The 27,128-nt window shown below is 41.6% G+C and overlaps 1 protein-coding gene across 1 annotated transcript in view; it reads left to right on the top strand.

The window, feature by feature from the left end:
* The first annotated feature begins 2,044 nt into the window (after window positions 1-2,044).
* Window positions 2,045-27,128, top strand: part of MMP2 (matrix metallopeptidase 2) — a 31,624-nt gene continuing 6,540 nt past the window's right edge. Inside the window, exons 1-11 of the mRNA XM_072632244.1 lie at window positions 2,045-2,479; window positions 10,388-10,614; window positions 13,034-13,182; window positions 15,189-15,317; window positions 16,283-16,456; window positions 19,258-19,431; window positions 19,984-20,157; window positions 21,057-21,212; window positions 21,707-21,854; window positions 23,551-23,687; window positions 24,393-24,552. Of these exons, the coding sequence (XP_072488345.1) occupies window positions 2,327-2,479; window positions 10,388-10,614; window positions 13,034-13,182; window positions 15,189-15,317; window positions 16,283-16,456; window positions 19,258-19,431; window positions 19,984-20,157; window positions 21,057-21,212; window positions 21,707-21,854; window positions 23,551-23,687; window positions 24,393-24,552 (1,781 nt within the window). The 5' untranslated portion in view covers window positions 2,045-2,326. The remainder of the gene's footprint in view (window positions 2,480-10,387; window positions 10,615-13,033; window positions 13,183-15,188; window positions 15,318-16,282; window positions 16,457-19,257; window positions 19,432-19,983; window positions 20,158-21,056; window positions 21,213-21,706; window positions 21,855-23,550; window positions 23,688-24,392; window positions 24,553-27,128) is intronic.

Below are 27,128 nucleotides of genomic sequence, written 5' to 3' on the forward strand. Positions count from 1 at the left end.
ATTAGAAAATCTCAGTTTGTAGTTTGATCCCAAGCAAGTATAATAGTAACTTCTGCTAGTGATAATCAGCAGCACCTGGGTGCTTAGAGAGACCATTTACCTCATGGGAGTGACTTTGGCCTGCACAGTTGAGGCAGTTTGTGGCTCCTGCAAGGTTCTGAGTCAAATCCATAGATACCAAATTCTGTCTCCTCTACCTACCCCCTAAGCCTCAGCTTCCACATCTGTTCTGACAACATGAGCAGGAATCTGAGCCAAGAAATAGCTTTGGTGGAGTGGGGAAATAGTGAGCAGTAGTTGGCAATAGGACTTTAGGCAAAATATTTATAAGGAAAGGACTCAGAGAATTTGCTGATCCTAAGGGATGGGGAAACTGTCTTCAGGAGTTTCTAGGGGAGATGGAGTGTTGCCCTTGGGAGCACTAGTGGCACATGGATAGAGAAACTCAGCAGAAGATGTAAGGATGTGTCTGAGACCTGGGGATGGGTTAGGGTGAGTTAGGAAAACCGATTACCCTCTTTCCCTCACCACCTCCTACTAACTCAAATCTGAAGCAAAGAAAACCCAGTTCCTGACTCTCAGATCAACCATTATCTTTGATTCTAAAATCCACCTCTTGGACAAAGATGTTTATCCCTCTGACAAAGGGCTTGCCCTCTCCTGGATCATATCACTGAAAGAATCCTAAATGCCCAGTTAAGGCATTAAGCACTGTCCTTTACCTCCCCTTCATATATACTTTCCACTGCCCATTCTAGCAAGGTGCTTCTTTGGGCTATTGGAGCATTGGTGGTCAATTCAACCCTTACCAGCAGTCCTGTCTCTATTGGTCTAGAAGTTCCTAGAATTACTGGCAGAACAAAAATTCATCTCAGTGTTCTGTTAGCTTCAAGGTAAGAATCTTTCTGGGCTTCAGTCTCATCTTCTGTAAAATGAGCTGTATGTACTAACTGTCTTTGAAAGGTCTTTCTTCATCTTGTGATCCTAAGTGTCTATGTCTGTGGACTTTAAGGGATAATAATCCTTCCTTCAGCAACTCTAAGGAGATATGGTGTGAGAAGGAGGGTGTCTGGCCCTTCACCCTGATTTTGTATCTACTAAGAGGTATGGCCAGATTTCCCAGATTCCAGCTCCTGGTGTCCTGGATTGTTTGGGTCTGCCTCAGCCTTGGGACCTAGACTGGGCAAGAGGGAAGTGGAACATCTGAGTGGTTAGAGAGACCATTTACCTCATGGGAGTGACTTCTTGCCTGCACAGTTGAGGCAGTTTGTGACTCTTGCAAGGTTCTGAGTCAAATCCAAAGACACCACATTTTGTCTCCTCTACCCACCAGAGCCAGAGCTTCCACATCTGTTCTGATGACAAAAAGCCCTACAGAAATGTAAGCTATTTTATTGCTTTTTGCCTGTGTTTTTTGGTCACCACTGAGTCAGAGATAATACTAGAGGAAGATTCAAACTCCGGTCCCATTCCAGCTGCCATTTACGACTTTGCCATGTCTCTTTTTTCGTTTCTCTCCACATCTTTAGCTGACATCATCTTTTTCCATTGTCATGCCTTCCCACCCATCATCATTCTTGATTGTTCTTTTCCATGTCTCTCCATTTCTCTGATTATCCATCTCCATCCCTGATCATCTGATGATTTCTCTCTCCTAGTCTCTCCACACCCAAGGCTAAGTCCTCCTCTTCTTGCCCTCTACTCTCCCCAACATCAATCACTAAATTGCCGTCAAGTGAAAAAAAAAACCCAAAACTTCTGGACCAGAGATTACAAAGGTCAACCAGTCCAGATGTTGAGGGGTGGGGGAGAGAGACATGAGACATGTGGGACCTGGACTGCAAACTAACGGGCAGGGCCCAAGGGTATGGTCACGAAGACTCTAGGGCGGCCAGCTGGAGTGGTAGGGGTGGGCAGTGACCCGGGTAGGAGAGGGACAGGGGAGGGAATTCGCTCCTCCCTCCCCCCAAGGCCACAGATTTGACTGCTGTTCTCCCAACTCCCAGCCCAGCCGGCCACATCTGGTAACTGCCCCTTTCCCATGTTTCCGCTGGATCTAGACTTCCTCTTGCGGTGGCTGGAGGCTGCGCATCTGGGGGTTTAAACATACAAAGGAATTGCTGGGACCAGCAAAAGGGCAGGCTGCGCGGAGCGGAGTGGAGTAGAAGGGAGGGAAGGAGAGGGGAGGGGAACGATCTAGCTAGTGGCTGCTCAGCGTGCGGGCTGGAAACGATGCGCGGTTGAGAAAGAAGGCGGAGACGTGGACTGGAGACTCTTAGAGCCCCCCTCTTAGATCGCGACTGCACAAACACTTTGAGGAACGACCATGATGACTCCAGCGGCCCCCGGGGTCCTAGGATTCCTCCTCCCGGCCCTCTGGTTCCACTCCAGCGTTTTCCACCAAACTTGGGCAGCCCCGTCTCCAATCATCAAGTTCCCGGGCGATGTCTCTCCCAAAACAGACAAAGAGTTGGCTGTAGTGAGTGTCTCGGTTGGGCTTCAGCAGGGTGGGGGTTGGGAGGAGGGGAGGGTGGCTGAGGGGGTCCTGCACACAGCTGGGGGGAGCTGGCTCCCTCAGCTCCCCGGGAGGTAAAGAGGGGGAGGGGGAGAGGAGACAGCTGGAGGGTGGGAGGTCTGCCTGGATTGGGGAGGGGCAGGGTGTCCCAAGAGAAAGGAATTGGCAAAGCCAGCCTTTTGGATGTAGAGCTCACTGCCAAAGAAAGTTTCCTTGGACTTTAGAGAAGTGAGGCTGGCGAGGGGCAGGAGGAGGATAGGGGGAAGGAGAGAGGAAGGGAGGAGGGATGGAGGCGCGCGGCGCTCTGGGGTTTCCTGCAACTCCTAATGATCGCCGGCACACAGCTAGGGGAGCAAAAGGGTGGGGGAAGCAGGGAGCCCCCGGACGATTTCAGGGAAACTGAACTGGCCAGAAAACCCCTCCCCCAGGGCCTGGACCGCTCCTTGAAGCGGCTCAGATGTTGTTTTCCGTGCATTCACCACATCGTTGCATAAGCAGAACTGGAGGGACAATTACTGTGCGGCTCAGGGACTGCTGAGCCTCTTGGCTTTAATGAGCACTTTGGTCTTGGAGCGCTAGTCCCGCGGTTGGAATCGGCTCTTCTGAAAGCTGCTGGGGAGGGGGGGGGCATATTAGGGGAGCGGGGAGGGAATGTTGGAATGTTTAAATCTAAATCTTCTACCTGACCCCCGGGGCCTATTTTCCTTGGAATTTGTTTAAAAGAATTAATAAAACCCATCCCCAGAGTTGAAGGGACTTTCAGAGGCCACCTATTCCAACCTGTACGGAACAAGGATCTCTACTGTAGCATCTCAGAAAAGTGGTCTTCTAGTCTCTGTTGGAAGCCATCCAGGGGTCGGAAATCCATTCATTACCCACCAAAGCCACCCATTCCAGTTTGGCTTTGCTCTAATTGATTTTCCTTTCATCAAGCCCCAAACTGCCTTTCTGCAACAGTATGCCCATTTGTTCCTAGTTCCACATCTGGGACCAGCAAGCAGAACAAATCCAACTGCTCCAACCCAAGTATTCTTGACTTCATGCTAAAATATCATTACATCTTTCAACTGACCCTCTCTAGCACCATCCTAGATGTGTCCTCTGGACTTTCTTCAATTTGTCAGTATCCTTTAAATGTGATACCCAAGATAAAACAGTGCTCCAGATGTCATCTGAGAAGAGTAGAGGCTTTAGGTTTAGTTTTCTTATCTGTAAAATTAGGGTTGTGGCCTAGATGGCCTCTGAATTCCTTTTAGTTCTAACTATATGATCCTGCAATCCCATGACTAATCCACCTCTTATCCTAAGCACTTTCTTTTATCTGTTGATGGAGCCATCATTTCAAAAGGACAAAAAAGTTAGGGGAACACTGAACCATATCAGAGGAAGGACAAATTTGGTATCCTGGATTATTTAGAATAGCCCCCAGTTTGAGAGAGCTTGGCAAGAACAGAACCAGATGCAGAGTTCTCCCAAGCAGAAACAGCTGAGGCAACATTTTTTCTGGGTCACCTTGCTGGGTTTGGATCATCAAGAGAGATAGCTCAAAACTCTAACCATAATAGGTAACAAGAAAAGAGTATCAAGGGTAGGGTGAGATAGGAAAGTGAGGAAAGTTGATCTAGGTAGTTTTTAAGGTTTTTTTCAGCTCTGATATTTTATGGTGTCATCTTTACTAATTAGTAATTAGTAAATTAGTTTTTAGTTTGATTAGATTTAATTAGATTAATTAAGGTCATAGATTTAGAGCTAGAAGGGACATCCATCACAAATAATCTAGTCCAACCTCTCTGTTTACAGATGAGGAAACTGAGGCTTGCCCAAGGAGGTTAAATGACTTTCCAAGGTCACAAAGTGATCAGCAGAGGTAGGATTTTGAATCTAGAGCCAATATCCTTTCCACTATAACCTTGCAACTCAGCAAGTACTTATTAAATGTCTAATGTGTATCCAATAATGGAAAAAGAAAAAAAAAAGACAAAGCAAGAAAGATCTAATCCTTGCTTTTGAAGAGTCTCTAGCCTAGTTGAATAGATGTCCTAGCTAACATTTGTAGAGTGCTTTTAAGATTTGCAAAGCATTTTACATGTTATGTCATTCGATGTGAAATAACCCACGGAGAACAATGAGCGTAGTAGGAATGTTATTTACTTAATAGTGTATAACATTGTGCTAAGTACTATATGAAAAAGTCTAAAGACAGGAAATGCTCTCTGGAACTTTATGAGCTAAGACACACAGATATATATTCAGCCGCTAAGTGAACAAACATTTATTGAATGCTCGCTATGGGCCAAACTAGATGCAATGGATAGAGCAAGGGGCTTGAAATCAGAAAGACTCATCTTCATGAATTCAACTGTTTGCCTCAGTTCCTTATCTGTCAAATAAGATGGAGAAAGAAATGGCAAACTATTCAAGTGTCTTTGCCAAGAAAACCCCAAATGGTGTCACAAAGAATTGAACATATACGGTGCTAAGGGCTGGGAATACAGAAAGAAACAAAGAACAGTTCCTTCCCTTAAGCTCACAATCTAAGGGAGGACCCAAGGAGCAAACAAATATATGCAAACAATCAGTAGGATTAGTAGGAGATAATTAAAAGAGAGGAACACTAGAATTAAGGTACTTAAAGGAAGTCAGTGACACCAGTAGGCAGAGATGAGGAGGGAGCATTTCAGGCACATGAAGGTATGTGGTTGTTATACAGGCAACTGGAGAAAAAAGTATCATATCAATAACTGATCAGAGAAAAGTGTGCTCTGTTGATCAGTCAGTGTCAGGAAAAATGGACATATGGGAATCCCATTTAGGATCAATTCTTATGTGTAATTTGCCTACCAAAAGATTAACAAGCACCAACAGCAGGACAGTAACTTCCTCACCTCTTCTTACCCCCGTGGGTTTTGTACCCAGTTTCGACTGGGGGCTAAATGGAGGATCTCACACTGCTTCCCTGATCAGTCCAGGAAGGCTTCATTGAGGAAGTGAGAATTCAAGAGCTTGTTGAATTGAAATCAAATACTGGGATATAGAATCAAACTTAGCAAGATAGGAATACAGGACAACTTGGTGAGGGGCTATGAAAAGTAGGGTGTAGACCTGTATGCTATAGTGGAAAGAGCAGAGCACAGGTCTAGGTGTTAGAAGTCCTCTTTTAGAATCTATTCTCTGTAGCTTTCTAGTTGGGTGACCTTGGGCCAGCTAGCAAACTCTTGGAGCCTCAGTTTCATCTGTAAAATGAATGAGATTCTAATGATATTCCCAATGAGGTCTAATCCTCTCATTTTTTCCCCAATATGAAGGCTCATTGTCCTATTATTTAATTCAATTCAAATCAATAAGTATTTACTAAATGCCTTCTACCTCCAAAGCATTATGCTTTGGTCTTAGGTCTTAGAGATACAAACATAAAAATCAGTCTTCATTCTCAAAGAGCTTATATTCTGCTGGTAGTGATATAGCATGCATAGGAATAATTATGAAGTATGCAAAAAGCAATTTCAGGAAGGAAAGAGTACCAGCAATTGGGAGGATTAGGAGCCTTCTATGGGAAGTAACAACTGAGTTGTGTTTTGAAGAAAACTTGGGATTCTAAGAGGCAAAGATGAAGTAGAAGATAATGTGAAATAAAACTGGAAAAATATAGATAGGAGCTAGACTGTTGGACAGCTTTAAATTCTAGCCTACAGAGTTCATCTTGTATGTTAGAGGCAATAGGGAATCATTAGAGATTTTTACATGAAAGAATGCTGACAAAGTCACAATTGTGTGGTAGGAATAGCAATTTGTGAAAGAAGAGCCAGAGTCGGGAAATACCAGAGGTAGGGCCATCAATGAAGGCTAATACAAATACCAGACAAGAGTTGATGAGGTCAATGAGAAAACACTGCAGGACCTAAGATGGGGGAAGCATAGTTAAAATAACAGCTGGAGAAGACTTTGGAAGGAATAGTAAGGCTAAACTGAAGGGAATAGACAGGATGGGGTAAAGGCAGGGAGAAAGTAGGTAGAATTGTTGAGAAAGGGGGAGTAATTTTATCCAAGTCATGTGGGTTGAATTTGTGGGGGAATTTTTCTCCCAAATGGAAGAGGAGTTGAGTGCAATAAGCTTGAGTTTATGAGATGGTTTGGGGTTGCTTAACTTTGTGGTTGTAGCCAACTTTATAATGAGACCATAGTCACGAGTTCAGTTCTCAGGTGGGTCAGTTAGCATCACTGTGCTCTGTGGCTGCTGGCAGTATCCTTTACACCAAACAGCTGTTTTGAAAAATTTGTAACTTGTGACCAAGCTAAGAAGAATGAATTGCTCAATGCAAAGCTCTTCTCACTATTAAAAACAAAACTCAGAGCCTCTGCCCTATGGATGAGAGGATCAGGAGCAGCATCTTTGCATTTGAAAGGAAAACATTTATTTATTTTCTAGACTGCATGTCTATGTAGGAGGTCATGAAAGCAGCTTGACAGGGAATTGAGCTCTGGGAATAAGAGAGGAAGTGACATCATTCTTTATTGGCCCTTCTTTCTTCTCTAGCCTTCCAGCCAGGGGCATTCCCTAAGGCTATGTCCTTAGTTCTCTTTTCTAATGGATTTCAGAGAATTCATCTATTGCTGTGGCTTTATCTTGTGGCTCTGTTTTATATAGATTACACCTTCATATACATTTCCAGTCTTGACCCTCCTTCAGAACTTCTGTCCTGAATATGCAACTGAGTACTAGACATTTACTCTTACATGACCTGCCTATACACTTGCCAAAAAGATTATTTAATGGAGAACTCACACAGGGCAGGCGAACTCTTGGTGGCCAGAAGATGTGATACAAGGACACTCTCAAGGTCTTTCTCAAGAACTTTGGAATTGATTATGTGACATGGGAGACACTGGCACAGGAACACTCAGCGTGGCATGCCCACATCAGAGAAGGTAATGTGCTCTATGAGCAAAGCAGAATTGAAACAGCTCAAAGGAAACATAGGATTTGCAAATTTTGAGTAGACACTCTAAATATTCACATGGACTATTTGTACCCAATCTGTGGTAGAGCATTCCAAGCTCATATTGGTCTGACCAGTCACAGTTGGACACATCGAAACTTGACTTTATCATAGTGATGTCACTTCGGTCCTCTTCAAAAATAAAGGACAACAGCCACCACTAAATGTCCTGCCCATGCCTGGAACTCACTCTCCTCTTAAAATCCCTTTTCTCTTTCAGAATTCAACCTAAGCACCACCTTCTTTGGAAAGGAAGCCTTTCTTGACTCTCCCTTCCCTTCTTTGAAGTTTTTTTTTTTTTGCATTCATTTTTTGCAATGTATATTTATACACATTGTCTCACATTGTACATATTAATATACATTGTCTCTCCTCGTAGAATGTAAGCTCTTTTATGGCAGGAATTATTTGATTTGTTTGTGTACCTTTAGTAGCATCTGGCACAGTGTCCATATTATTCACTTAAACATACTTACTGATTGATTTTAAGAGATGACAGGTACTTTAAAATGTTTATTGATTAATAGATGGCCTGTTCCTTAAATCAAACTTATCATCATCTTTCCCTAAACTTTCCTAACTTCTTTCCTAACTTGATTTCTGTCATGATACCATCATTTTAGGTATTAGGCTTTAAAAACTCAGAATTGTTTTTGACACATTCTTTTCCTCTCATATTTAATCAGTCATTAAGTCCTATTGAGTTTTCTTTCCTGATGTCTCTTGTACATATTCCTTCCTTTCCATTCCAACTGTACCCATTCTACTTCAAAGTCATAAGATCTCATACCTGGGTTATAGCAATAATCTCTCAATTGGTTTCCTTGTTTCTGATTTCACTTTCCTTTGACTCATTCTGCATACTCCCTTCAAAAGGTTCTTCTTAAAATATACCATGATACTTCCTGTTCAGAAATCTTCAGTAATCCTCCACTATCTCCATTCTTTTGCTTGGCATCTAATTTCCTCCATAGTTTGGCCTCAACCTTTCTTCCCAAAACTCTCTTTGGCTAGGTAACATTTTATGAAAACAGCAAAATTCGTTAATCCTACACTATTACTAAAGTCATCTCCCATTCATTTCTTTTTTCCCTTTTTTATTTTAAAAATGTTTTTTTGCTGTTTCAAAATCATATTAATTTCCTATTCATTCTTAATTTCTTGCTCTAATGACATTCATTGTTCTAGTAAGACTGGTATTCTGACTGGCTTCCCAAACAGACTATGCTTCCCTCTCCCCACCACCAGTGCCTATCTTTATATCCTTCTTCACTTCAATCCAAATACTATTCCTGTCTTCTCCACGGAGCCAGCTGTGACCACTCTGTTCCTCAGTGATCTTCCCTTTCTGTGTCCTAATGCACTTGTCTGTATGGTCCATTGGGCAGTTAGCATTCACCATCTTGAATTATTTGTTAACTTTTCACATGTACAGATCTTCCTCTCTTCTACTTAGAGCATAAGCTCCTCTGTGCCAGGAATCATCTCTTCTTCTTTTGTTTCCTCCTTAGCACTTGGTACAATGCCTTGTACATTGTACTCAAGGAGAAGTGGCCAGATAAATGAATTATTCTAAATAGGAGCTAGTGTACTTGGAGGTCCTGTAGGGGGAGTTCTTTCCCTATTCAGAACTGACCTATGCCCCTGAAGGCAGGAAGGTTAAATCCTTTTATGGGCCCAGCATTGAACTAAACAAAGAATGACAGATAATTAGAGCCAATGGAAGTTTAGTGACTCTCTAGAGTCTAGTGTCCAAATTGATCATTTTACACAACAAAACTAAAGCCCACAGAAGTAGATTGACTTGCCCAAGGGCAAAGAGCTGGCAAGTAGAAAAACCAGGGCTTGAACTACAGATTTATTTTCATAAATGAAATCAGAGATGTGCTGATAGATGTTTAACTCTTTGGTATCAAAAAAACAATGCAGGACACATTTTTTTCAGCTTAATCTTCACGATTATTAATATTTTCTTCACCCATTTAAGTCTAGGCATCAACAAAACAATAAAACAAGCCTTGATTTATGGCATCTGCTAATTGCTTGAGATGAAAATTTATCAATCTGCTTGCTGTTTGCTTGATTGTTTGCGCTTGATCAAGTATAGTCCTGGCTTTTGTCCCCGATCTTCTGAACTCAAATCCTGATCTCTTTCCCCTATACTACGCTTTCATAAATGAGGCAGCCATGGATGAAGAATCAGCCTTAGAATCAAGAAAATCCTGGATTAAATTCCAGTTCAGATATATGCTGACTTGTCATTATATTCCCAGAAACTTGGATAGTGCTTGTCTCATAGTAAGTGATTAACACATGTTTCTAGGTGACAGAGTGGGTAAAGCACTAACCCTAGAGTCAGAAAGACCCAAATTCACATCTGACCTCTGTCACTTATTAGCTGGGGGACCCAGGGTGGGGGTGGGGAACCTCTGTTTGCCTCAGTTTTCTCAGCTGTAAAATGAGGATAACAGCATCCAGCTCTCAGGGTTGTTATGAAGGTCAAATGAGATAACATGTGTAAAGTGCCTGGCACATAGTAGGTACTATATAAATACTTATTCCTTTCCCTGGTCTCTCCCTCTATTGATTGATTGTGGTACCCAAAACAAGTCACTTAACTCTGAACCTATATGTTGAAGGGCACTATCTGATCTTCCTTCGTAGAGGGATTTTTTTTTCAGTAAGAGTTCCCAACACATATAAAATCACAAGACTGGACAAAGACGTTTTAAAAGACCCGAATTTGAATAGGGGTCAGCAATATAGATATGATTCCTGATTCCAGGACATTGGTCAGTGCAGCATCTCTTGCACTATGATCAGAGAATATGAATGGGCACATAGAGACTTACCCTTACACACTTGTATATTCTAGCAATACTTGAACACATTCTATGGCTGCCCCAAGGAGAACTGCAACTTGTTTGTGCTGAAGGATACCCTGAAGAAAATGCAGAAATTCTTTGGCCTACCTGAGACAGGAGAGCTGGACCAGAGCACTATTGAGACCATGAAGAAGCCAAGATGTGGGAACCCAGATGTGGCCAACTACAACTTCTTCCCTCGGAGGCCCAAGTGGGAGAAGAACCAGATCACATACAGGTGCCCAGTGAAGGGGAGAAGATTGGGGGGAGGCCCAGAGCAAGAGACAAGGCAATATGAGATTCTAGGTATGTGAGGGGTGCAAAGAAATAAGGTTGTAGGCCTCTGGGACATCTGACCACAAATCAAGAGGAACTGCAGTTATTTCAGCTCTGCCTTGATCTTCCTTCTGGGCCAGGATCCATGGGGTTCTTGGAGATTGGTAGGTAAAGTGGAAAGGTGGGGAAGTGGGAAGTTTCATGGTATGGGAGATCATATTGTCCCTTGGTAGTAGGAATGGCTCATTTTTATCTTTGATTCTCAGCTCTTAGCACAGTGACTGGCATATAGTAAGTACTTAATTAACAGTTTTTTGATTAATTTTTTTTTTTTTTTTTGCTGGAGATTTCAATGATAGGATTTAGAGCTGCAAGACACCTTAGAGATAATCTGGGAGTTCTTAACCTGGAGTCCAAGAACTTTAAAAAAAAAATAGCAACTGTGTTTCAACATATTTCCTTTGCAATTCTACTTTATGTATCTAAAAACATTATTCTGAGAGGGGTTCCATTAGTCTCATTAGACTGCCATAAGGGGCCCATGACACACACAAAAAAGTTAAGAACCTCTAATTTAGCACTCTCATTTAAAATTAGTTCAACAAACAGGGAAAATGAAGTCTAAAGGGTGGGTGGGGAGAAAAGGACTGATTGAACCCCAAATAATAAGTAGCAATACCAAAATCAGAACCCAGAGCCTCTTACTCCAAAACCAGGGCTTAAAATCATTTTCAATATTTGTTAAGCACCTACAGTGTGCAGAGTACTCTGCTGTCCCTGGAGAAGATAAAAAGGCTTACAAAAATCATGGTTCCTAATGGACCTCACAGTCTAATAGGGTGATGCTACAAATAATGATATAGTATCATATATGACAAATACTTTTGAGAGTTACAAAACAAAAAACTTTGAGGTGGCATTACTGTCATGGGTCAGAGAAAGTGGCATGGAATTTTAAGATATCATCTCCCTATGACTAATATTAAATTTTATTCATTTCATTTTAATTCAATTTGATTTAACAAACATTTTTGTGTAAGACTGTACTAAGCGATAAGGATACAAAATGAAAAGTAAAGCACTCAGTGAAAGGAACTTACATTCTAGTGGGAATATGCACCTTATACATAGAGAAGTGAATACAATACAATACAATACAATTTGATGAGAGTATTGTCACAGCTGGACTAGGGGGAGCAGGGAAGGTATATAAGGATGCTAAGAGATGGATCTGAAGAAAGACTTCATTACTGACATAGATTCATTGCTAGCATTTGCTTGTGCAAATGCCTGGTGGCATGGGATGACATACTGAATTTGGGGAACAGCTAGTAGTCTAGTTTGGCTGGACTGAAGAGTGTGTGAAGGTTGGAGTCCAGGGAAATCTGTGTGAGAAGGAAGGGTAGATTCATAGTAGGAGGCACAGATGAATAAACCTGAAATTCCTAGAAGCATTAGGGAACCACTGAAGTCTTTTTTGTCTTGTTTTTAAACAGAGGAGTGATATAGTTATATACCTGTGTCTTTGGAAGCTGTGTAGAGGAATGATTAGAAAGGAGAGAGATGAGAGGCAGGAAGACCAGTTAAAAAGCTAACCTACATTAGTCCAAGTGTGACAAGTATACTGGGGGCCATGTGAGTGGAAAGAAGGGGATAAATGGCAGAAATGTTTCAAAAATTGTAGAGAATATCTTCAGAAGTAAGTTCTACCTCTGAGAGGCAGCATGGGATAGTGGAGACCACCTCAGAGTCAGGATGGCCTGGATTCAAGCCCTGACCCATGTTGGCTGTGTGATCCTGGACAAGTCTCAGTGTTCTAGGTAAATCTTTGAGATTGAAGATGGCAAAGTAGGTGCTGTTTGGCATTTAAAGAGACAATTTCCTTATCTGTAGTTCCCTACACCAATGAAATCACAGGCCATAGGCTCTGGTTTCTACCACATAAGTCACATTTAATGGTTCCACAGTCCTTTATACTATTACTCGGAGATGGGAGTGGATCATCTCAAAACTTCAATGAGGAATGAAAGGATGTGAACTAGACCCATGATTCATCGGAATAGCGAGCTCCCAAGGGAGGAAACTCCCTTTATTAATATTGACTGACAACTTCTCTACAACTTATAGAGAGCTGCCTAGAGCATTGAGAGAGGTAAGTGACTTGTCTAGGGTCATACAGACAGACTGTGTCAGAGGCAAGACTTGAACCAATATTATCTTGGCTTTGAGGCTAGCTTTCTATCCACTCCACTTCTATCCATGATACTGACACCCATGGAAATTGGGCTGGAATAAGGTTGGCTTGGAACTCCACTACCTTGTGGGAGAGATGTTCCTTCTATAATGCTTTCCCTAACTTCCATTCTCTTTGCCTACCTCAGGATCATTGGTTATACACCTGATCTGGACCCTGAGACTGTGGATGATGCTTTTGCTCGAGCCTTCAAAGTCTGGAGTGATGTGACACCCCTTAGATTTTCACGTATCCATGATGGGGAAGCTGACATCATGATCAACTTTGGTCGCTGGGGTAGGTGCTATTGATGTTGGCAATACCCAGGAACACTGTAGAGCTGGAAAGGATGTTACTGACCATATAGGTCTAACTCCCTCATTTTACCAATGCAGAAACTGAGGCACAGCATAATTAAGTGACTTTCTCAGGGTTATACACCTTCTAAGTATCAATAGGAACTTTTTATAAATTTTTTGCTTTATTTCAATTTTATTTTATTTTTCATTCTCTCCATCTCCCCCACTCACTGAAAAGACAAAAAGAAAAGAAAAAAAAGAAAACCTTTTACAGATATGTATAGCCAAGCAAAACAAATTCCCATATTAGCCAGAGAGAAAACAGGAGAAAAGGAAAAAAAAAGAAAATGTGCTTCAGTCTTTACTCAGTCTGTCAGCTCTCTATCATGAGTGCTTTGAAATTTTGGTCGGTCATTATGTTAATAAGAAGTACTAATTCTTTCGAAGTTAATTATCTTTAAAATATTTTTGTCATTATATAATTTGTTTCCCTGGTTCCACTCTACTTTTTGTCAGTTCATACAAGTTTTCCTAGGTTTTTCTTTCAAAGTTCATTATCTTTATTTTTTAGCTCTATCAAGTCTTTTAACTTTTCTGTTGAAATGAAGCAGAAAATTGAAACTCAACATAAGTTACACAGTTTGTTCTTTTGTAAAGCTGTTCTAACAGGTGATATTGACATACATCCAAGAAAAAACAAGTGATCTTTTTTTAGGTTGGCCTATCTAGAGGAATTACCTGCTTTAACTTGCTAATATGCATAAGCCAGAATTCGAAGTATAGTTTTTTTATATTTGCACATGTTTAGGACAAATTCTCATGTTATTGATTCCTTAGTATATTTCCCCACCCTTCACACCTTCTACTTATAATTTTATGTTCTCTTCTAGGTTCCTTTTTTAAAATAATATTTTATTTTCCCTCAATTACATGTAAAAACAGTTTTAACATTCTTTTTATAAAGTGGTGAGTTCTAAACTCTGTCCCCCCAGTTCATTATCTTTACAATATTTTTGTCATTGTATACATTTTTTTTCCTGGTTCTACTCACTTCATTTTTCATCAACTCATACAAATCTTTCCAGGTTTTTCTGAAACCATCCCCTTCATAATTTCTTGCAGCACAATAATAATGCACAAACTTTATATATTATAACTTGTTCAGCCACTCCCCAACTGATTGACAACCCTTGTTTCCAGTTCCATGCTACCATGAAAACAGTTGCTATAAATAATTTTTACATATGACTAAGTCCATATTTGAGCTCAGGTCTTCCTGACCCCTGTTCTAAAACCCTATCCACAAAACAATGCTGATGGAGGATTAGTATCAGCAGTTTTTTCCTGAGTACCTACTCTGTCCAGACTTGTTCTAGACAGGTTAGAATGGAGGGTATGATGGATAAATATTTGAATGGTAGGGTAGCATTGACATGGACCAAGGACATGGCCTTCAGGCCATATTAAAGAATAATCAACTTTGAAAGAATTAGGAACTCTGATCAACATAATGACCAACCAAAATTTCAAAGCACTCGTAATGAAATATACTATCCACTCCCCGATAGTTGATGGACTGAGTGTAAAGTGAAGCACATTTTCTTTTTTCTTTTTCCTTTTCTCCTATTTTCTTGTGGGGATTTGTTCGCTTGGCTATACATATCTGTAAAGTGTTTTCTTTTTCTTTTCTTTTTATCTTCTCAATGGGTGGGGGAGATAGAAGGGAGAGAATTCAGAATGGAAAATAAAATAAAATTGAAATAAAACAAAAACGTAAAGTGTCCTATCTTAGAAACTTATTAGATGTGTAACCCTGAGAAAGTCACTTAACTGTGCTGTGCCTCAGTTTCCTCATCTGTAAAATGAGGAAATTAGGTCAATGACCTCAGAAGAAGTCAAACCCTAAGTAAATATGGGTTGTCCTGGATGTCCTGAGTTTCTCGTTGAGTGGTGGACAAAGTACTGCCTGGAAATAAGGAACTGATGGCTACATGTGTGTTGCAGAGCACGGGGATGGGTACCCCTTTGATGGGAAGGATGGACTCCTGGCTCATGCCTTCGCTCCTGGAACTGGTGTAGGAGGAGACTCCCATTTTGATGATGATGAGCTATGGACCCTGGGAGAAGGACAAGGTAGGAGCTTGACTCTCCCCATTCCCCCAGAGCTGCCTTTCCCCTCCATACAGCCTGAACTTACCTTTACCACTACATCCTTACTACCTCCCTTTACTCGTTGATTCCAGATGCATGTAGAATATCTCTCCTTTTCCTCATCACCCTGCAATACCCACTGTGTATCCTTTCCTTCCCTCCTCATCATCTGAAAACATTGTGCTTTCCTATTTGGCAGTAAATAGTTGGAACAAAGGCTATGCCACAGACATCCCTCAGCAGCAGTGATAGTAGCCAACACTTATTTAGGGCTCACACTTTTCTAATCACCTGACATACATACGTTATTTCATGTTAGCCTCAAACAACCTTCTGGGATAGGCAGAGCAAATATTATTATCTTCATATATCAGGTGAGGAAACTGAGTCAGAGAAGCAAAGTAATTTGTCCAAAGTCACTCAACTAGTAAGCAACAGGACTGGGATTCCAACCAGGCTTTCTGACTAAAAATCCAATGGACTTTCTAGAGCTACAGTGACCATGTGTCCTCCCATGACACTGCTATGTGTTTGTCACCTGTCACTAACTCAAAAGGGTCCTCTTTTTTGAGGAAAAAAACCCACTGATGATTTTGTTACATGACTCATAAATCAGAGGCCAGATGTCCAGAGAAGACACCAATTACCACTTTAAGGATCACTAAGTACTTTCCTCACAACACTGTACATTATGTAGTCAAGTACAGCTGACAGAACACAGGTTCAGAAAAGTTAAGTGACTTACCCAAAGTCACACATTTTGATAGGTTTCAGATCAGGCCAGGCCTCCTGATTCATTGGTCTTTCTACTCTCCCCTGTTGCATTAAGTATGTTACATACCTCCCTGCTTTCCAAAGCTTTCCCCTATTGCAGTTTTACCCTTCCTCTACGATGTCATGATCCTTGATTTTAAATAAGTTAGTAACAACTTCTCTGTTGCCCACAGTGGTCCGAGTGAAATATGGGAATGCTGATGGTGAGTATTGTAAGTTTCCCTTCCTGTTCAATGACAAGGAATATACCAGTTGCACAGATGCTGGCCGGAGTGATGGTTTCCTCTGGTGCGCAACCTCCTACAACTTTGACAGCGATGGAAAGTATGGCTTCTGTCCCCATGAAGGTGAGTTCCACTCTTCACCAAAATTGTCTTGTACCCTTGATGCATGTCCTACCATTTTCCCCTGGTAATGGCAAAAACTGTCTAAGGCCTCCTTTGGACTTCCACTGGATGTGGTTTCCAAGTGTGGAGTAGGGGTAAGAAACACCATAGCTTTATAAGAACTGGTTATTCAGTTTAGGAGTGGAATCCAGGAGATTGGTTAGAAGATTTAGGATGTATAGGAGCCCAGTTTATGGGAGAGAAAGCAGAGCTCATAGACCAAGTCTGGATTGAATACCTGGCTGTGGGAGGTGAATCTTCAAGTAGACAAAGGGAGTACTAGCAATGAATCCTTCTTAATTTGACCTCATGTTAGATCTAATTTATGTCTGTGTACCCTGTACATGGAGGGTGGGCAGCTAGATGGTACAGTGGATAGAGCACTTGGCTTGGAGTTAAGAAGACTTATCTTCATGAGTTCAAATCTGGCCTTATTCACTCACTAGTTGTGTGACCCTGGGCAAGTCACTTAATCCTGTTTGCCTCAGTTTCTCATCTATAAAATGAACTGGAGAAGAAAATGGCAAACCATTCCAGAATCTTTGCCAAGAAAACCCCTAATAAGGTCATGAACAGGCAGACGTAACTGAAACAAGTCAACAACAAATGTGGGGATACTAGTCTGTAAGGGCTGGGACTATTTAAAGTTTGTATTTTCCTTCATGCCTACCATAATATTCTACATGTAAAATGCCCTTAATAAATGTTTGTTGTATTTGTTGTATCTGCTGTCTCTTTTTATATGTTTTTGTATGTCTATGTGTGACTGGATCAATGCCTATCCTTGGAGATAGGGAATAAATGTATATGTGTGTTCCTGTACATCAGCATATATGTGTGCTAGCATATAAAATCTCTGGACTTTTTGACATTATAGGGAAATTATTTTTCTTTTACTTATTTTAGGGTACATTTACATTTTATTTCTCCTTATGAATCTAAAATCTCTTTGTTTCTCAACAAAACAGAAAGAAATCTATCATATATAACTTTGCTCATAAATTCACAGTTTAGAAGTGTGAAGGCATATACCTGACATATATTTAGATACAGGAAGGCCCAGGTAGGAAAAAATAGAACAATTAAATGAGAAGGGAAACATTTTCTCTTTCTTTAATTCCCTTTCTTGATTTTCAAGGTTGAGAATGATGACCCCAATAAAGGGTTTTCTGAGTTGTTTTTCCTGATAATTTACTAACTCTAGCCTGCATCTCTCAGCATATGTCATAACTGTTTCTGTTTCCTTGTGTGTATAAAGACAGAGATACTTTCATCACAACTGAAAATTGAAAAGCAACTAGTCTTGGCATCAAGAAAAAACATTTAGTAAATTAATACATACTTCTATTTGTGCTTCTGTTAACCAAATTAATCATTGCTTTACATGAGCATACCTGACTCTAGTTCATAGGATCCATTAGTAAATTAAAGTTATTGGTTTTGTAAAAAAAATATTTCACTGACATGTTTGAATTTTCGGTATCATATAGTTCCACCATTACTTTCATGTGCTGACACTAGTAATCAAATTAGAAGATCTCATTAATTATTATTAATCATTAACTTTGAGGATAGAAGCAAGAATAGAGGACATAACTATGTGAGGATTGTTTTTCCCCTGCCTTTTGGTTTTGAGACACAGTGTACATATTTGGGGTAGAAGTTTCTATTACTCAGTGCCTCCTGACTGCTGATTCAGTGTCTCCTTCAACCCCTGTATGTAGAGGAAGATAGGGTTGAGAGATCAGTGAGGCGCCTAGGGGCTTCCTGGGTGGGCAAAGGAGAAAAGGGAGGTGGGGTTAGTGTTGGATAAGGAGGCTGGGGCCAGTCAAATTCAAGTTTAACTCTGACCTTTCTCAAAAGTAAGAACTGAGAGCCTCTGGCTCCTCTCTCAATCCCTGCCCCTTTTATTCCTAATGTGCCTAGGAAGCAGGACAGGAGTCTCACAGAATACATCCAGGAATGGGAAATCTATGTCCTTGAGTCCTATACTGGGGGGTGGGAGTGGTATTAACCCCATTCCAGTTATAGTAGAGTTAAAGCTGGTGGGGGTGGGGAGTGAGATCACCTCTGGCCCTGCTCAGCACAGATGGTCCTCATTAGACTGTGTGGTTTTGTTGTTGGCAATTCCAGAGATACAACATTTTGCAGATTGGAGGTGGGTGGGGGAACTAGAAGAGAGAGGGGGAAAAAAACCCATAACTTGGGCTCTGTCTTCTGTCCTACACTCTTGGGTAATGGTTTCTTTCTTGAGGAGTCAGTGTGGGACTTGTAAATATTTTTAAAGACCTCCTCCCTCCAAGGTATCTATCCCTCCTTCTACTGCCTCTGTCTCTCTTATTTCTGTCTTAGGTAGGGAGTAGAAAGGGATCTACTAGGGGAGAAACTGGGAAAGAGGAAGCATAGGGGATAGACAGGTAGGATCATGGTGAAATGTCTGATCTTAACTTTTATCTCCTGCTAACTGTGTGTGTGTGTGTGTGTGTGTGTGTGTGTGTGTGTATACATGTGTATGTTTATCTCATCTATCTCTGACTCTCCACAACCCTGGTTACCACTGAGAAATCTGTGTACTAGGGAGAGTAGGACAGTACACAGTCAGTTATTACTATGTATGTGTTTATAAGTATGTGAAGGGGAGAGCATATGAATGTATGTTTATCTGTGTATGAACTAACATAATCTCTCCTCTCTCTCTCTGTCTCTGTCTCTGTCTCTCTGTCTCTCCCCCCTACCCCTGCTCTTTTTGTCTCTCTCTCCAGCCCTGTTTACCATGGGTGGGAATGCTGAGGGGCAGCCTTGCAAATTCCCATTCAAGTTCCAGGGAACCTCTTATGACAGCTGTACTACTGAAGGCCGAACAGATGGCTACCGATGGTGTGGTACTACCGAGGATTATGATCGTGACAAGAAATACGGTTTCTGCCCTGAGACTGGTGAGACTCATTGCCTTGTACTTTGTCCTTCCACATTGCCATGATGGAGAATTTGAGATCATCTCTCCCTCCCTCTTTCTGCCCCCAGCCTCATATTCTGGGTTTTGTCATTTTTCTTTCTCTTTTTGTCTCTTCCACCTTTCTCTATTTATGTTTCTTTCTCTCTGCTTCCTGTTCCCCCACTAGAATTTCCCTCGTTCGTTCATTTCATTTCCTCATCCATAATCCATTCCATAAATATTGAGCACCTCTTCTACCTAGCTCAATGGAAGACATTGTGGGAAATACAAAGATCTCAATGAGTTTGATGGTTTCCTCAGCTCGGCCCTACTCAAATTTCCTTTATTTCCAGCATGACCACCCATCACCTTTAATAGAGAATTCTTGACTTGTTTGGGTAAAGGCAGACAAGGAGGAGTGGAGAGGTTGCTATTAGACACTGACCATCTGAGATGTCTCTCTTTTAATGTCTTCCTCTGGTTCTCCTTCCCTGTTTCCTCTCCCCTTTGTTCTACACTCTTCCCCTTCACCTATATGCTTCTCTTCTCACAGCCATGTCAACTGTTGGGGGAAACTCTGAGGGTTCCCCATGTATCTTCCCCTTCACCTTCTTGGGCAACAAGCATGAATCCTGTACAAGTGCTGGTCGCAGTGATGGCAAAATGTGGTGTGCCACAACAGCCAACTATGATGATGATCGAAAGTGGGGTTTTTGCCCTGACCAAGGTATTAGGGATGTATGGTGGGAGAAAGGGGGGCATCCACTTTACTGAGCCAAGATATTACCATCTCCTTACCACAGGCAGAAATAACTCCTCTATGGTCTTTTTTCCTCATCCCCACTTTAAGCAGAGTCTTATCAGCCTCTCCTGAACAAAAGACTACCTTGGGAAAGAAAGTTTCCTTCCCAATTTAGCCCTTTGCTCCAAGACAAAAATCAGACTTTTGGGAAATTTTATAAAATTCCCTCAATTATACTCCTAATTATCTTAGAGTTGGAAGAATCATGGAGTAGTTCCCCTCTTCCCCCAGATGAGGAAACTACAGTCCAGAGGGATAGTTTGCATAGTCAGAAAGGTAGTAAGGAACAGAGCTACCATTTTAACCAAATCTTCTGAGCCCAAACCCTTCTGAACACCATATTGCTTCCATTATTTGAGTATCTACTATATAAAGGGTATTGTCCTAAGCACCAGAGACACAGAGATTAATAAATATACAGTCCCTGCCAGCAAGGAGCTTACAATCTAGTTGAAGAGAATCACACAGAACTGTAGAGGCTCAGAGTTGGAAAAGGTCTCATAAGTTGCATAGTTCAACCTAACCCACACCTGGACAAGAATTTTCTCAATAAAATCCCCAACTAATAGTCATCTAAACTTTTCATGAAAACCACTAATGAGAAGGAACCTACTGCCTCCCCTGTCAGCCAATTTCAGTTTTGGACAATTGTAATTTTAAGGGAGTTTTTCTTATATCAATTAAAATCCAGGCATGTAGTGAATAAGATAAAATATAAGGCTACGTATGTGTAGTGCCAGGTAGTGAATCAGTCAGACACACTTATTTTCCTCTTCAGTCCTTTTTTATCTCCATTTCCTTTCTATTTTATTCCTGTCTTTCAGGGTATAGCCTATTCCTTGTGGCAGCCCATGAGTTTGGCCATGCAATGGGGCTGGAGCACTCAGAAGACCCTGGGGCACTGATGGCACCAATCTACACATACACCAAGAATTTCCGTCTGTCTAATGATGACATCAAGGGCATTAGGGAGCTATATGGTAAAATCCCACACCTAGAATGGGACATGGGTACTAGAGCTTCCATTAGCCCTAATAAAGTGAAAACTTTGAAAAAAAATATAGCTTTAAGAAAGCAGATCAGTAAGAGCAGCTTCAGTTTCTCATAAAATATTGGCCAACAATCCTGAGAAAAACTAGTCAGATGGCAACCTTGCTGTTTGTTATCTACAACAGTTACTAAAGCTGCCAGATTGTGAACAGAGAAACTTAAGACTGGATGGAAAATTAGGCTTTGCAAAGACAGGACATAATGATGGGTATTGTTGGAGACCTCTAGCTTGGGAGTTAAGGGGCTTATGAGATAAGCCTGCAAAGCTAGCTGGAGCTAGTTCCTGGGTGTGGGTAGGGTGACAGTGTAGGTAGGAGCCATTCTGTTTGAACATGACATGTAATGGGGAGGGTAGGAAGGTGAGGGTCATAGGTCACGCCTGAATTCTGGGAGAAGGATCCAAGATCACATTTGCTTCTCTTAGGGTCCTCCACTGACACTGACATTAGCACTGATGCTGGCCCTACCCCCACTCCGGGGCCTGTCACTCCTGAGATCTGCAAACCGGACACACACATTGTGTTCGATGGCATCTCACAGATTAGAGGAGAAACATTCTTCTTTAAGGACAGGTAAGTGATGTTCTGTTGTACTTCAGATGTACTTCTGTTCTCTACTCCTTAGCCCCTGCTCCCTCTCTTGTGTCCATTGCCCCCTTTTTCTTGCCTTATACTTTTACCTTTGTACTGGTGCCAGGACCTAAGGAGGTTCCTCTGTGCAACTCCAGTCCCAGGCTAAACTGTCCTGATCATGGGAATTAAGTGACCACAAGAGCAAGGGAAAGATGAGTACCCTTACTCAGGTTTGCAGTAGGAGTGTCATAACCATCCATACCTTTTGGTGGGTGAGAAAAGAGTCAGAGAACTACCCTGGAACATCCAGACTATTATACTGAAACTGGAGATCAGAATGCATTGATTATAGTAGATGTAAATGTTGACTTTGCAGCCAACAGTTTGCAAGGATATCAGTCTTCTCTAACAGCGTTATTAATTTTATAGTCAACAGAAATATTCATAGATTGTTAAAGCTGGAATGAAACTTTGGGATTGAACCCCCTCATATGACTATATAGGAAGGACACTGAGGTCCAAAGTGACTTCCCCAAGGTCACAAAAAAAATAGTTGAGTTAGGACTCATCAAGAGAGCTTTCAAGCTGAGATTCTTTCTTAGCCTTTTGATAGGGAATCTAATGTCACCTGCAACTTAAGAGTAAGAGAAAGGTTCTTACCACAAGAGGCTCCAGCTCTAGGATTAAGTGGATCCCAGAGAGTTAGAGCCTTTCTACAGTTCTTATAGCCTATGGAGGTAGGAAGCGTCCTCTGAATTCTGTATTCAGTTATCTGCAGCACACTCTAGTTGTGGAAACCAAGGGTTCATTTGGGAGTTTCTGGGTCACAAACATATTTCTGCTAACAGCCAGAGAGGACCTCTCACAAAAAATATATGAGAGGACATGACCAACATCAATTGAAGTGTCCCAGTCTGGCAGCTCAGAGAAGTTTCCTTGATGACTCTCATTTCCCTAGAATTTAAACTGACTCTGAAGTGCAGAGCATGGTGAATAGCACAGTGCCAAGAAGCTCTGTGTGGTCCTTAGAATTGGGACATGAGGGCTCAGAATGTTCTCCTACATAGAGAACCCTGCTACCCATCGGTGGCCTTCATTGAATTGATATGATCATGATTTTTTCACTAAACAAATGGCTGCTGATTTTTTCACTAAACAAATGGCTACTAGAATCAGTCAACAACAACTTACCAGGTTCCCAGTATGTGCAGGACATTGGTAGAAGCAAGAGATATAAAGGTGCAAGAAATACAGTTTTTGTTTTCAGGAAGCTTGTAAACTAACATCAGAAATATGATAAATACATGTGAACAGAAACTTAAAAGTGCCCAAGAGTTTGGGCTGGTACCTGTTAGGGAACCTGAGGGTATGATAATATTGTAAAAGTCACTGTATGCTGGTATGGATCAAGGAAGCCTTTCTGGAGGAAGGGGGAGTGGCCTTATACATGGGATCAGGTCATGGCATTTGGGCAAGCCTAACCTCTCATTTCCTCCCTCTCTCATTCCAGTTCATTCTCTTCTTTCTTCCCTGTCCTATGTAACCGATGGCTACCATGGCCTACGGCTTCCTTTGGGGAGTCTGCCTGGGACAGGCCAATTATGAGGGAAGAGATAGTTTTGGGGGACTTTGGGGAGGGGAGTGGGAAATGGCCATGAGGGTGAATCTCCCCCGACTTTTTTGTCTGTCCACTCAGGTTCATGTGGCGGACGGCAAACTCAAGGGAGAAGCCCACAGGGCCCCTGCTTGTGGCCACATTCTGGCCAGAAGTTCCTGAGAAGATAGATGCAGTGTATGAGGCCCCACAGGAGGAAAAGGCTGTGTTCTTCTCAGGTACTGATGGATGGAGGGAGAGAGGAATGGGGGGGCCATGTTGTTGACCTCAGTGAACTTGGGCAAGTTGCTTCATTGCTCTGTACCTCAGTTTCCTCATCTGTAAAATGAGGTGCATTGGACTCAAAAGACTATGAGATCCCTAGCTCTAAATCTGTAATCCTATCTTGATAATGTTAGGTGAAGACTTTGTTCATCATATCCATAAGCCCTGACCTAAGGCTTACACATACAAACTCAAGCCACCTCCTCTCCCCATCCCCTCAGGTCCTTTCCCTTCAAACCACTTTCCCATTGAACCTCATGCTTTTTTCTCTGAAACAAAATAAAATAAGACAAAAAACACCCACACCTGCCCTCCTATTCTGCTCATTTCATCCTCTGCCCTTCCTTCTAGCACCACCTTCTTAATATCCCCAAACTCTTTCCCTGGCTCTTTTCACTTTTATCCTCTGTTGCTGGGCTAACTGTGGGTCTACTGTCCACCCCCATACTTCTTTTGCATAAAACTATGTGTCCTGAGGAATTGTGACCGTGACTGAACTTGGAATGAGATCTTCCCTTAACACACAGTTCCTGTCCTCAGCAGCCTCCATCACAAAAAACCTCCTCTCCTTTACCAGACAAATGTGGGATGAAGGTGCTTGATTGGTCAGGGTATTCTGTGTGCCTAGATCACTAGCGTGACCTTTGTCACCATTTCAGGGGATGAGTACTGGGTCTACTCAGCCAGTACCCTGGAGCGGGGCTATCCAAAGAAGCTGACCAGCCTGGGGCTGCCTCCAGATGTTCAGCATGTGGATGCTGCCTTCAGCTGGAGTAAAAACAAGAAGACATATATCTTTTCTGGAGACAAGTTCTGGAGGTAGGTATTGGTGACTCTTCTTGTTAGGCAATTCAAACTGATTTCATGTTGATTTCTCTACAAAGTCTCCTGGAACTGCTTCTTAGATCTTTGCTTGTATCAAGCCCACAGACACAGCAAGTACAGGAAAGTTTTCTCCAGGGCAGTGGTAGAAGGAAGAACAGAGACTGATTTAAAGGGCAAGAGTAAGAATTTCCTATTTCTTGAGACCACATCCTTGCTTTGCAGAAGAGACAGAGAGAGATCTATATCTCACTGTTTCTGTGTTAATGAGTTTGAGAAACTGGCTAGCTTGCCATGTAAAGATGTTCTTATGAGGTTAATTGATTGGATCCTCTTTCCATTTTCTAAATTAGCAAGATAAACCCTGGAGGTCATCGGATTTTGAGGTAAATGGGACATTAGAGACACTGTTCTTACATAAGTCCCCACTTATGCCCACCCAAATGATTACAATAATAAACAGATGAAATGCATTTTGAGTTAAGAAGTTTTTAAAGTGCTCTATGCACATTACTGTGTTTATTTGCATACATATATATCTGTAAAAGAGAGAGAGACTTAAATAAATTAGAGAAGGAAATGACAAGCAACTCTAGTATCTTTGCCAACAAAATCCCAAAAGAGGTCACAAAAAGCAGACATGACTGAAAATGACTAAACGCTAGTGAATATATATGTATGTATATATACAAATACATATGTATATACACATATACACATATACACACATATGTGTGTGTATAAATTTATACATTTAAGCCTTTGGAGTTTAAAACAGCCCTAAGATTTTTGGGACACTTTCTATCTAATTTAAGCCTCATAACAATCCAGTGAAGTAAATACTACTGGTTTAAACATGACTCTTTTACAGATGGAGAAACTGAGACTCAGAGAATGAAGTGACTTGACCATGATCAGTTAGCAAATGACCCATTAGGTGGAGCAGTGGTTAAAACAATGGACTAGGAGGAAGACAACGCATGAGCTGAAATCTAGCCCCAGATGCTTTAACAGCAGTGTGACCCCAACTCATTTGACCTTGTTTACCATGATTTCTTTATCTGTAAAATGTGGATAATAATAACACTTACCCTCCAGGGGTGTTGTGAGGACAAGGAGAGTTAATATTTGTAAAGTACTATGTAAGCATTTTTATTACTCCTTGACTCTAACTCTAATACTCTATGGACTAGATCAGGAGGCCACATGTGGCCCTCTAGGTCCTCAAGTATGGCCCTTTGACTGAACAGCTTTGTTCTGTGAAGTTCGCATTCAGTCAAAGGGCTCTACTTGAGCCCCTTGAGGGCCTATGGCTTTGAAGCCTCACATTCCCCACCCAAGCATGCATGTCTACCCACCACCCATTTTGTAATGAGAAAACTGAGGCCCAATAAAGAGGAAGTGACTTATGCTAGGTCACAGGAGTGATAAGAAGCAGGTCTGGATAGATTCTTTTTCACACCAAATTGAGGCTAAATGACTCCTCTAAAGTCCCTGTGTGAGTTAATGCCAGAGTGGTTATTAGAACCCAGTTCTATTGACTCATAGTCTAATGTGCTGTTCTCAAGGCTGGTTCTGTCTTAAGTCTGTGTTAGGATAGAATTCCAGATTTGCTATTAAGTCACTTAGTAGCTAAATTGATTTGTATCTCAGCAGGGAAGAGAAAAGCAAGGTAGACACAGACATGATAGGAATCAGACACACCCAAATAAATACACACATCCTATAGGCAAAAACATGAAGACACATAAACACACGCAGGAACACAGGTATGCTCACATATACATACTGAAGCACACTGGCAGATCTCTTACCCACACAAGCAACCATAACAACTGACATTTGTATGAGACTTCAAGGTTTGCAAAGCACATTCTATACAGCATGACAGAGTGAAGAGGCAGGAGAGAAAGAGCTGGCCTTGAAGCCAAAAGATCTGAGTTCAAATCCTTCTTCTGCTATACACTGACTATGTAACTCTGGTCAAGTCACTTAAACTCTCAGTGCTCTAGATATTTTCTTAAGACCACATGTTATAGAAAATGTATGGACCTTCCTTGGTAGAGGAAATCTACTCACCTGCGAGTTCCCTATAGTAAGGAAATGTCAGGTCCAGTCTTTCTCCTTTATATACATTTTCTTTCTCTGGCCTCATAATGCCTACAAGTATCATCTTAAAGATAGTGAAGATCAGAGAGGTTAAGTTACTGGCTTGTAGTCACACAGTCAGTCAGTTTCAGAAGCAGGACTTGAATCTACATCTGTCTTACTCCAGGGTTCTGCCTGGCTAAGTTTCTACACAAAATGTCCAAGAACTGCTTCTCAAATCTTTTCTGAGGCCCCTCAGACTTAAATAGACTGGGGAAGTACAGGAGAGTTGTTTTTTTTTTTCCCCTAGCAGGGCAGTGGTAGAAGGAACAACAGAAAAACTGATATAAAGGGCAGTCACAAGAGCCTCTTGTTTCTTGAGGCCACATCCTGGGTTTGTAGAGAAAACAGAGAGACAGAGAAAAAGAGATAGAGGAAGAGAGAGAGAGAGAGAGAGAGAGAGAGAGAGAGAGAGAGAGAGAGAG

The sequence above is a fragment of the Notamacropus eugenii genome, chromosome 1, assembly GCF_028372415.1.
Source record: "Notamacropus eugenii isolate mMacEug1 chromosome 1, mMacEug1.pri_v2, whole genome shotgun sequence".
In the NCBI taxonomy this organism is placed as follows: domain Eukaryota; kingdom Metazoa; phylum Chordata; class Mammalia; order Diprotodontia; family Macropodidae; genus Notamacropus; species Notamacropus eugenii.